Below are 12095 nucleotides of genomic sequence, written 5' to 3'. Positions count from 1 at the left end.
CTTTAAGATGCAAGCAAACAGTCTATTCACAATACCAACACAAATTTTAAGTTTAATTTGGCTTCTAGAGAGACCAAAAATTAACAGCTTAAAAGTTTTCGGAATTATTCTAGACAAAAATGTAAAACTAAATGCATTTCTTCATCAAAAAATTGTGTATTTCAGTCAAATCTGTTAAGAACCAATAATTTTGTTTTATATTTGATATTTAGTATTATTAGTCGAGTATAAACAAGGATCTCCGAGATTTTATGAGCTAGAACTTTAGTTCTCGTACACCACATGATATATAATATCCCTTAACATATTGTTAATCAACTGAAAGATCCCATAATATGTTTTATGGATATGCACGCGTTTGTCGCAATCCTCTGATTTCAGTACGGCTAGGTGAATATCGTTTATTTTTCAATCTGCAGTTTATTTTTAATCTGTGCCTGTCATAAGAAATGAGAGTACTTCCACGCATGCTTACATTTGAGTGTACAAAACTTTTTACGGGAAATTTCGCAACAAAACTAAAATATATTTAACAGCTGGGTTCAAAGTATAGCGTAGCATTCTTACTTGCTGTATACTAAATCTTTAGCATTTTAAGTTCCTGACCTTAATTTATATATGCATATTTTCGCATTTAAAGTCAATTGCATAAGTAAGGATAAGCCTTGAAGCGAGTGAAGAAGACGTCCGTCCAACACATTAAATACACAAACTCTGAAGAATCTTAGGTAATACCAATAATTTTCAATGGATGTCTTCGAGTCGATTCGGTTTGTTAAATATTCAACTGCTGGGTAAATGCAGTCAATTTGTCGACCGTATATATACAACAGTATTTGAACACTTTGTTGTTAACGTCTCGAGTTGCGTTAACCACAAATGCAAAATTATGCAGCTTGATTTGATCTCTATTTTTGGTCCACTCCCCGGACGTCGTATTTTGTCATGCGGCGTCAGTTTAACGATCGGTTGAAGAAAAGATGCTCCGTTTTATTCAATTATAATTAAATTTGATGAGCTTATTTTGATTTCTCACTTCATTTAAGCTAATTTTGAGCCATTTCAGGCGCCGGGCGCTTTGTTGAGTGTCGCATTTTGGACGTTTAAATTTGTTGATTTGCATTTGAGCATTTTGCTTTGGGCCACTTCGGACCTTTTTATTAGCTGCTTTACTTGTTTTGAGCAACATTTCAATTTATTTATGGCATTTTTATTAATTTTTTAAATGGCATTTTATAGCGCGGAAACTACGCGACCTTACCAATGGAAGCATCTTTAAAAAAAAAATGTTGCGTACTTTTTAAATATACAGTTCATTTATTTTTCTTCTTTTTCAAAAACAAATAACAAAAACATAAAACAAAAATATAAAAAAAAAACAAAAAAAAGTCAAGTACAAAAAAAAAATATAGTTGTGCTTAAAACTAAACAACATTTAACAAATCGGGAAAGGATATAGGTGTGTGTGTGTGTGTGTGTGTGTGTGCGTGCGTGTGCTGGTGGGGGGAGTTAAGCAAATGAGTGTCCTTTAAAGCCTCAAAGCACTGGGAAGATATTGAGCACTGGGATGAATGCTCGGACGACTGGTCTGGCGATAGTTGTAGCTGCCATCGGGATTGTGGCCTTCGAGACTGCCAATAACCGATGTGATTGGTGCATTGTTCTCCTCCTGGTACTCGTTAGTGCCGCCCAATTTATCGTATTGTCCCTGAATTTCCTTCTGTGCGTGGTTGGCCTCCTCGTCGGTCTTGTATTTGATGAAGAACACCTCCGGCTTGCTGGGCTGCGTTGGCGCTGGTGTTGCAATATCGCCAGCATCGAGATCGTTATCCTTCTTGCTCAGGACATAGATGACGGTCTTCTCCTCCTGTGGCGCAAACTCGGCCGAATACTTCACATTGCCATTATCGCCTGCAGGCGCCTTGATGAACACAACGCGATAGTTCTTTTGCGGTCTGCCGAGCACCAAATGTTTCACTTTGCCATCGTTGCCGCGATCCTCTGGCGCTGACACCAAATAGAATTTCTTATTGATTATCGGAGCCGATGTGGTGCTGGCCGGCGGTAGATATTTGTCACCGGCATGATTTGACAGCGGCAGCTGACCAGGATTTGGCAATCCAACGCCAATGCCGCCACTAATTAAGTCGCCAACCTGTGGCTGCTCATAGCCGTACTGAGGACGTGCCTCGGCCAGGATCAGTAAGGCGGCGCCGATGACGCAGCCCAGCACAACTTGAGACGATATGAAGCGCATTTCGTATAATGTGTTTATATGTTTGTATGTGTGTGTGTGTGTGTGTGTGCGTTTGTGTATTTGTGAGTTATCCTTGTGTAATCCTTGCTAATCGCGTCGCGTTCGTTTTGGGTACGTTTTGGCTTGAATCGCTCTGGGGCAATGGTTGCATTTCTTACCGCTCCACTTGACTTATATGCGCTGCCTCCCAAGACGCTGCTGGCTGCGCTGCCGGCGTCATTTGTTGGCCGCTTGTTGTTGTAATTTATGTAAATTGCCAGCGACGTTGCTTTTGGTCATCATCGCAATAACAATCCGATTATTCAAGATTCAAAATACATAGGCCCAAGCGAGAGTCGCTGCCACAAATGTATTCAAATCTCTTTCGAATGCACAAAAAATATATATATATATCTCACAGATGCGTCTTGCGACCTGCGTTGACTCGGCGCCAATAAGTAGTTTGGGGCGTGGCCGATTCTTGTAGCCATGGTTTACATTTCAATAATAAAGCTCATAGATCTTGACAAAAGCATCTTGCCTCTTTCTTCATTTTGCTTTTTGTATGAATATACATATGCATACGAAGATAAATATATATATATATATATATATATAAATTGGTGTCTTTTTTTTGGCAGTTTTGGCATTGAACTTGACTGTTTCGCTGTCCTCACAGTCGTGTGGATTATTAATAGATTCATAGATCGTCGCCAAATATATAGAAATTTTGCCAGGTTTGTAGGCTTGTTGACCGTTTGCATCTTATTAAATGGCATCTCAACTTTAGGCCTCCAGTTCAGCAAAAAACAATCGCCCAACATTTGTATAGCCAAACTTGTTTGCTGGGTTTTTTCTTTTGCTCCCCCCTAGAGTAAGACAGCTGACCTGTCCATCAGTAAATTGATCGATTAACTTGCAAATTCGCAACAGTTAAAATATGATTTCATGCATCTCAATATGAATGAATCGATCTGATTCAATACAAAATCAAACGACGTATACAAAAATGAATCATTTTTGAAAAGGTTGAAGGCTATCTTCAATCTAATTTTAGAAATATTTTTAATTTACACAATATCACAATCTAATTAATCCTCCTAAGAACTATAGACATAAGTGTAAGCAACTGTATTATTATTATTATTATAAGTACTTTATATTATTAAACGTGTTTGTATTTTTATAAATTTATTAGCTAATCTTTGATAGGCAATTGACTTTACCGTTTAAAGTGTGGATTATTGTTTTAATTCGATGTGGCACTTATATTTAAAGCGTAAAGAAAATGATTTCCTATATGAAGAAAATTATACAAAACTAAGTATACCAGTATCCAGTACAAAGACTGAAAATGAAACCTGCTTGATAGTTCAGAGTGCATGCTATTATCGAGTTCAACAAAAAGATGATGAAACTAAATCTATTTTAATGTTAACTTCTTATTTAATATCAAGTTCAACTGATAGCTATGCTAATGAATTCATTAAGAAATAAATATATTAATAATAAAGTTAAACCCTTTATTTATATATGCCTATTAAATACCAAGTTTCCCAATCGAAATGTCTTTTAAATATAAATAAATCTATCTGTCTATATTGAGCATTTCTCAGTTGGAATTTCCAAAGCAACCATCATGTCTACATTTGTTTTTATTCTTCGGCTACTATGGCTAAACAATACTTTATTTGGTGGCCTCCTAAACCACTCAGCAACAACAATAGATATATATGTGTGTGTGTGTGTGTGTGTGTGTGTGTCTATGTGCAGATGTATTTGCGGCTGATGAGTCAGCCGCTTAGCGAGTGCACAAACCAACGGAAGCATGCGACACATTCACCTGGCCTGGTCTGGCTTGGCTTGGAGGTCGCCACAAAGAGCGCCATAAAACAAAATTTGGCCAAATGTGGAAGCAGAAGAATTAGCATATGGGCAAATCGATTTATGAGCTCACTTGCTGACTTGTCATTGTGATTGTTGATTGATAGCAGAACATAAACCTAGCAAAACAACCAAAAAAAAAAAAAAACAAAAAAAAACAAGCGCTAAAACAAATGTCAACTAAATATCGGTAAACTTGTTGGATGTAGGTATTCACTAATTATAATTATAATTTAGTAATTAGCAACTATATGCCTGATTCAAAGGCGAACAAAATGATAATTATCAATTAGGCATTCCGTACCCATAATTTCATATCTCAAAAGCCGAAAAAAAAAACATCATCAAGAAATTTATGTAATTTTTTATGAACGTTGACAGTAAAATCCGAGGGACAAATTTTTGACTCGTCTCAATTCGATTCGATTCGATTTGATTCGACTGGCAACAGATCGTATCGTTTATTTAGTAGGTGTGATTATCTTTATGCAAAGATCGCGGGGCATTAATATGCAGATGCTTTCAGATATAAGATATGCATTTCTATATCTAATATAAAAAAAATATCAAACTAAAATACCAAATATCAGGTAGCATCTGCCAGCGGTTGTAATCCATATATTGATCATAAATTTTTGATTTAAGGCGGTGTTATACTACTTGGGGCGTGGCTGCCATCCCATCGTTGCCTATACATATGTGCACATATATAATTCTGTATGTGTATGTGTATGTGTGTGTGTGTGTGTGTGTGTGTATTTTTCTGTACATTTGAATACTGTCTGGTATTTTAATGCGTTGCATTGGTGAATCGACCTTGCAGCACGTTGCTGCTCTCCGAATTTGATTTCGAGTTGACTTTGTTTTTGTATCAGTATTAGTTTATATTTTTTTCTCTTATTTTTTTTTTTATTTATTTAAGACGCTAATTTATTTGCCATCGATTTCGCTGGTGGTGCTTCACCAAGTCTTGCTCTGTCAATTTTTCTATAGTTTTCAGTTGCTGTTGCTGTTTTTGTTGTTGTTGTTGTTTTTGAGTGCTGCAGTTTCAACAATTATGAACAGCTTGCCAAATAGCCGACTGGTCGGAGCGTGGAGCGTAGGGTCGTGTGTGTGTGTGTGTGTTTGTGGAGGCGAGAGGGGGGAGGGGGTGATGGAAATGCTTTTAGGCGCCCGGTTATGCAAGACAAAATATTTCAGAAGCGCTGACATTTTTCATTAATTTATGGTTAACTTGCTAATTATATTAAATTGTTCTATATATTAATATTTGATTAAGTTGGCCTTTCAACTGTATTTTTAACGAATCTGAAATTATTGTTTCCCTCAACTTTATTTCACTCACCACTCAAGGTTAAAAACCTTGAAATAATACTTCAAATCATTTTTATGAATGCTTAAAGAAATCCTTAACTTTTATTAAAAAAAAAATTGGAAAAAAATAGGGGTTTGGCTTTGCATAGATCGCAAGATTAATCTAGAAGAATATCGCAAAAGTTACATTTAACAAATTCTAGCAAAATAATCGCCGTGGATTATTCAATTAGAAACAAGAATCGATCGAGTGCGTGTCCAGTCAGATGTTGACTGGCTCTGGTTAGTTTCTGGGTGATGTTTTGGTGCAGGGCAGACATTGCAAGAGCTTAGTACTTGACCGACCTGATTGGCTTGGCGGGCAGATAAGTGGTTTGGATAACATTGTTGCCAATGAGACCACTGCCACCACCGCCAATGAGACCATTGCCACCACTGACAGTGGTTTGGGTGTTACTGCTGCCGCTGCCATCGAACTGCAAAGCACCACCGTTATTGGCACCACCGACGATGGTATCGACAATTGGTGCACCGCCAGTGCCAATAATGTTGACGCCACCGGAGCCATCGGACAGAACGCCAGAGGCGCCATTGTCACCCAAGCTGTTAATGACCGAGGAGGCAGGCACCAGACCCTCATCAGTAGACTGCGAGCTGCCGCCCAAAGCATCATAGTTGGCTAAAAGAGTAAGAGAGAGAGAGAGAGAGAGAGATATAGGGAGAGTTGATGGATGATAGATCCACGAGGAGGAGGGATATTCAACGGCTAAGGACTCACCCTGAATGATCTGCTGGGCATGAGCCGCCTCCGCTGGTGTCTTGTACTTGATGAAGAACACCTCTGGCTTGTGGCTGACGGGACGCTGTGTAACCACCTCGGCACTGACATCGAGAGCATTCGATTTCTTGGCCAGCACATAGATGGCTGTCTTCTCCTCGACGGGTGCAATATTGGCAATGATCTTGGCCTTGCTGGTGGTCGATGCGGGTGTATTGATGAACACCACACGATAGTTCTTCTGTGGCCTGCCCACATTCACATAGCGCACAATCTGCTGGTCATCGTGATCCTCGGGAGCGGTGTGCAAATAGAAATGCTTGCTAATCACCGGGGGCTGGAAGTTGGCCAAATGGCTGATATATTTCTCCTGTTCCTTGTAGTTGACTTCCGGGCCCGGATGAATGCCAGCCAAACCAATATTATCGTTCACAATACCGCTGCTGCCAACTCCGACACCGTAGTTGCCATAATCACCGCCACCACCACTGGAATAGGAGCCGCCACCGATGCCGCCACCGATGCCGCCACCGATGCCGCCGCCGGAGTAGGAGCCGCCACCGCCACCGCCATTGGAGTAAGTGACACCACCACCGCCATTCGAATAGGTGGTCTGGCCAGTATATTGGACACCGTTCACGGAGCTAACCTGCGATGATGGAGCAAGGCCCGAGTTGCCCACCAGACCCAATTGACCCACCGATGGCAGATTGTTATAGTAGCCGCTGCCCGATGCCGTTGGCTGATATGAGCTGCTTGTGGTGATCAATGGGGTGGACACCACACCGGTGTTGTGGCCAACATCATAGTGGTAGGCCTGACGACTGAGATCAGGACGCGCCGTTGCGCAGCCGAGCACTGCTGCCAGGCAGGCTAAAACCTGCAACCGGATTTCGGATATCGGATGTTGATTCGATTGTACTCTAATCCTTTGGCTTGATGGAACTTACCACAAACTTATTCATGTTCACAATGGACGCAACTATTCACGGGAAAGCGGAGGGATGAAGCTTAGTGACGGAGATGCTGCACTAGATTGATGCCCTGTTTGAAGACGGCGTTCAGTTTTTATAGCAAGGCGGCCTAAGTTGGATGCCTTTAATTGAAGTTAATTAATTTGCTCGCATTGATTTGCAATAAATTGTTAAAAATCAAATATCAAACTATAACACCAAAAATCCGGCTGGCGACTCAGATTTATGTTTAGTTTTGTTTTTTTTATTATTTATTTCTTTATGCTTTGCAGGCGCTAATTGGTGCTGCAAACAGCACCGCTGACACAATCGATCCAATAGTGCCCAAAATGCCGCCACCATTAGCTGGCTGATGCCACCTGACCATGTCCAAATCCTGATGGAGCCAAAGAAATTCCCAATTGTTGATCAAGACTTAAATTAGTGATTGTTCTTTAAATTATTTTATGACTGTGAATTAACTTAAGTACTGGATGAAAGCCTCAATATAAGAAAGAAAAAACACTTAGCAAAACAATTATTGTTTCTTTGGCATCAAATAATATTAGATTTATGGAATTTTTTAACTGGCTCGACCTAAGAAGGAGGTTGTCGGCAAATCTGACTGAAATCACCAACCAGTCACTCAGTTCGTCAAACTCACTCACTTCTCGTAACTATATCCATATGTGGTTGCTTAAATATACTTTCTTCTATATAGATACAAGCATATATTGTGGTAGAGTATACACAGTTTGGTTTTAGAAGTTGCGTTTCTTGCGTTACTTGGATTTTTGGCTTTGTTTACGACTGCAAGACGCGAGTGGGTAGAGAAGAAGAGTTGGTCTGAAATTTCCAAGACGTTGCAGCCAAACATTTTAGCGCTTTTAATTGTTAAAAATCCCGAGATCCATACACACGTACATGTATGCATAATATATTTATATCGATTATGACTTGTATATGCATATTGTGCGATCATAAGCTTAGATTTTTATATGCTTTTCTTTTTTCGCCAAATTTCATGTCTGTGCCTCAGTGGTATTTGATTAGCACTGCTCGATGTTGAGATATATATTAACAAAGCGATGGGTCATTCCCCCACAGACCGGATTACCGCATGATACTAATTTCAAACTCAACTTCTCAACTTCCTATTCCATCCATTGACATTGCGGATGCGGATGCATTTTGCAGGTGGCTGGCAGGCATTTTCGGCAACAAATCGCTTGCTGAACTGGGAGTACAAAAGCGCACTGAAGCATCTGCATGCCAAATTTGGAATCTTTCCCTATTTTCGCGTGAGCGTTGAGAACAGCTATAATATACCATACGATTACATAATCACCCTGGACGAGGGCGAGCTAGGACTGCCGGACAAGTATTTCTATGGCCCCGATGCCGACGATGAAGTGGTGCGCGGCTATAAGTTGCTCCTGCGTGACTTTGCCATTAACTTGGGTAAGTGATGTCCCCCTCCCTGATCGATCATATATCTGCTTGCTTGTATGCTGGCATGCCAATTTCATATAATGTATTCATATTCACATTGCAGGTATTGTTGCTCGTGAGGCGGATATCTTTGCAGATGACATTTTCCACTACGAGCGCCGCATCGTCAATCACATTGAGTCGGCCAAGGGGAGCGGGGATCGTCAGCAGAACAAGCTGCTCCGGCTTTCCGATCTCAAGAGCATCGCACCATCGGTAAGGCCCCAACCACAAGCACAACGTCAGAAAAACTATATGCTGCAATGTGATTTCCCAATTACTACCATCCAGAACTAGTTCCTAATTAACTCTACTAATTAGGAATTTGAGCATGGCATTCTGGCATGTCTTAAGCCACAGAAAGTTGTTTCAACTTTCCGCGCAACTGGTTTATAATCCACATGTGTCTTTCTATACATAACACTGTGTCTATATGCTAATACCAAAATATACTTGCACTAAATATATCCATATGTATTATATACACATCTCTCATCTTATTATTTGCTTATTTGAAAGATCTTTAAAGGTTCTAGACTTCTTGTGCAATAAAATATATTAAAAAAATACCCGATGAGACAGAGATATGTTTGTGCTTAATTGAGCTTTGCCGGTTAAATTAAATAAATACGAATTTGTTGCAAAATATGCAAATAGAAAATCGTATCATGAAATGAAATGTTTGCTGATACAAATTTCAAAAACTTGGGAAAATATCAAACCAATCTTTTAATGAAATAAACTGTAGCCTGTCGTAAATGAAGTTCACTTCAAATAACCTACATAATCTCAAAGTTGTTTGTTAAACAAACATAAGGCATAATCATCTATATTTTTTAATAATAATTAACGGTGGTATCAATTGCGCTACAAATAACATGACTCATTTTAATTAATCGCAATACATCAAAAATGCTGTTCTAAATTCATACATAATACAAATGAGAATGTAGAAAAATGTAGATTTTTTAATGAGTTAATGCATGTAATTGAATTCTATTTTGTACAGCTGCCCATTCTGGAGTCACTTCAGGCCATTTTTACCAACACAAAGATCAGCGAGGAGACGGAAGTGATGGTGCGTGATGTGGAAGTCTTCCATGCGATATCCAATCTAATTTCCACATCGGACAAGAAGTGAGTCCGTCCAGCTATGAATTGAATAATATTAGCACATTGTATATATATTTATTTTATAACTCGCTCCGATTTTCTCTGCAGACCAATTAACAACTTTATCATTTGGTCGCTAGCGCGTCAAATGCTACCGCATCTTTCCAAGGAGTACCGCACGCTGGCCGAACATTTTGATCATTCGATTTATGGGCGGACCGCCAGCTATCCGCGTTGGCTCCACTGCAGCAAGGTGGTGCGCGACTGGTTGCCATTTGCGGTGGATGCACTGCAGCAGCAGCCCCCCAAGCAGCAGTTTGAGGGAACGTATCGCAGTCAGATCAGCGATGCTGCTGACAGCCTAACCAAAACTGTTGGCAATGAGAAGTTCCTGCAGCTAATGTTTTACAGTTTGCGCAATCAACTGCAGGATTCATTGGCGCAGGCGCATTGGCTAGAGCCAACAGCCCAAAAGTTTCTGCACAAGAAGCTAGCCGAGATGCGTCTCCAGTTTGGCATACCCAGCGAAGTGCTCGATCAACCCAAATACATTAGCGACTACTACAACGATCTGCTGCTGAGCAATCTGAACTTTGTTGAGCATTTGGTTTCCATTTGGACATTTCGCCGATCGCGCATGGAAGATAAGCTGAAGACATTGCCAATGCTGGATGTGTAAGTAGTCTTAGTCCGTTGCCCCTTTTGCTTGAGAGCAGCAGATTATGATTATTGAATTTTGTATATTGTGGCTTGCAGCATTGTGTCCGAGATGTACACCAGAGATCATCCGCAACCCATTGCATACTCCAACAAGCTCAACATGCTGCTCATCTCGCGAGTACTGGTCAAAAACAACTACTACGACTATCGCTATCCTGTGTACGTATTTTCTTTCTTGTTATCTTTCAACATTTGCTTACCACTTACCACTTACCACGTGTTGCAATTGCAGGTCCGTCAATTTTGCTCGTATTGGCACTGACATATTGGAGACGCTGATCGACAATTTTGCCACCTTTCTGCTGCAGTTCAATGCACAGAGCTCGGAGCTTAGCGACGCAGTGCCCGAGATTGAATATGCCCAGCCGGATGTTGGCTGTCTGACAGCCGGCCAACCGCCGCGTCTTGGGCATGAGTTGCGCGCCCTGTCAGTGGATGCGCTCAAGAGCTTTCATGTAACGCTCAGCGCTGCTCGGACCGCAGCACGAGCGTTGAGCAGCTTTGTGACGGCTATCGATGCGGGCAGCGCCATCGAGGGTGCCGGCATCGATCAGGTGGCCACCTATGATGCGCTGGGGCTCACGCGGCGGTTGCGCGTGCCCGGCCTGCGTTCCTTCAATGAGAACGAGCTCTTCACGCTGGCCTACATGCAGCAGCACTGTAGTACACCAATTGCGGACAAGGACTATGCACGCATCAAGCCCCATGTGGAGCGACAGTTGGCCGAGCGGTATCTGTAAGTTTTGTCTCGTCTGTCACTCTCTCTCTCTCTCATACACTTAGCCGTTGCTCATTGCCTCTGTCTCTCTCTCTTTCTGGTGCAGTTTCAACGCTACTTGGCAGCATATACAATTCCTGCCACGCTCCACAAACTGTGCCGCCTCGGAAACCAGCTGCTCCAATTTGCTGTGAGGGGACCAAGTACATGCCGCATAACTCAATGTACTCGGTGTGTAGGATTCCTTACTTCAGCCACATATTTATTGTACTTTTTTTTACATCCAAGCACACAACACACACACCCACACACACCCACACACACACACACCCAGAGACGAAGAGTTATGCCACACAAAAATCGCGCAAAACTTAGTTTGTAATTAAGCGGTAAAGTTAGTCTACATATTTGTAATAAGTAGCATTACTTTCAACAACATTTGTAACACATGAAGCGACAAAAACTACTCTTGACATCACTTACACCCCAACACACACACACACACACACACACACTCACACGCACTTACACTGACAGCCATGCATTGTATACTTTTAGGCCGCATCATTGAAATCGCGACAGTTACGTTGTTGAATATAGAATGTAATCACACTTAAACTGCATATGCCTAATCGACGACATATTCCATAGTTCTGTAGTGCGTAATATAGTCCTACTTAGCCGATAAGCGCATTGACCACTGTATAAATTGAATTTAATTTCTAAACGTTCTTCAAAACAATAAAAAGAACACGAATTTTTCCAATGAAACACGTTACGAGAATTATTGCATACTTTTCAGGTCAGAAGGTCCAAATTGGTCCGACTTACAATTGATAATTGCACTCAGTGCTGTGTGCTTTTAGGAGCTGATAAGATATGCAAAGG

General features: G+C 40.9%; 3 protein-coding genes across 6 annotated transcripts in view; 1 reads left to right on the top strand and 2 right to left on the bottom strand.

The window, feature by feature from the left end:
* Positions 1–11978, top strand: part of LOC6565332 (protein gone early) — a 30338-nt gene extending 18360 nt beyond the window's left edge. For 2 of the 4 annotated variants that reach the window (XM_001991668.2, XM_032737955.2), the window contains exons 5-11: positions 8363–8626; positions 8721–8872; positions 9666–9793; positions 9878–10444; positions 10526–10648; positions 10722–11225; positions 11314–11978. In XM_001991668.2, coding sequence (XP_001991704.2) covers positions 8363–8626; positions 8721–8872; positions 9666–9793; positions 9878–10444; positions 10526–10648; positions 10722–11225; positions 11314–11401 — 1826 coding nt within the window. In that variant the 3' untranslated portion in view covers positions 11402–11978. The remainder of the gene's footprint in view (positions 1–8362; positions 8627–8720; positions 8873–9665; positions 9794–9877; positions 10445–10525; positions 10649–10721; positions 11226–11313) is intronic. The other 2 variants (XM_032737954.2, XM_032737953.2) reach the window with 1 other exon arrangement.
* Positions 1465–2387, bottom strand: LOC6565386. The gene has a single exon (XM_001991671.3). The coding sequence runs from the start codon at positions 2255–2257 to the stop codon at positions 1529–1531; it is 729 nt and encodes a 242-aa protein (XP_001991707.1). The 5' UTR covers positions 2258–2387; the 3' UTR covers positions 1465–1528.
* On the bottom strand, positions 5764–7177 carry LOC6565387 (translation initiation factor IF-2). The gene is made up of 3 exons (XM_043215954.1): positions 7163–7177; positions 6213–7092; positions 5764–6113 (listed from the first exon to the last, which is right to left on the bottom strand). Exons 1-3 carry the CDS (start codon positions 7175–7177, stop codon positions 5764–5766), a joined length of 1245 nt encoding a protein of 414 aa, XP_043071889.1.
* Positions 11979–12095: the final 117 nt, after the last annotated feature.

This window comes from Drosophila grimshawi, unplaced genomic scaffold (genome assembly GCF_018153295.1).
Source record: "Drosophila grimshawi isolate 15287-2541.00 unplaced genomic scaffold, ASM1815329v1 contig_848, whole genome shotgun sequence".
NCBI lineage: Eukaryota > Metazoa > Arthropoda > Insecta > Diptera > Drosophilidae > Drosophila > Drosophila grimshawi.
The sequence above is the reverse complement of the archived record's forward strand: the minus strand, read 5'-3'. Positions and strand labels throughout refer to the sequence as shown.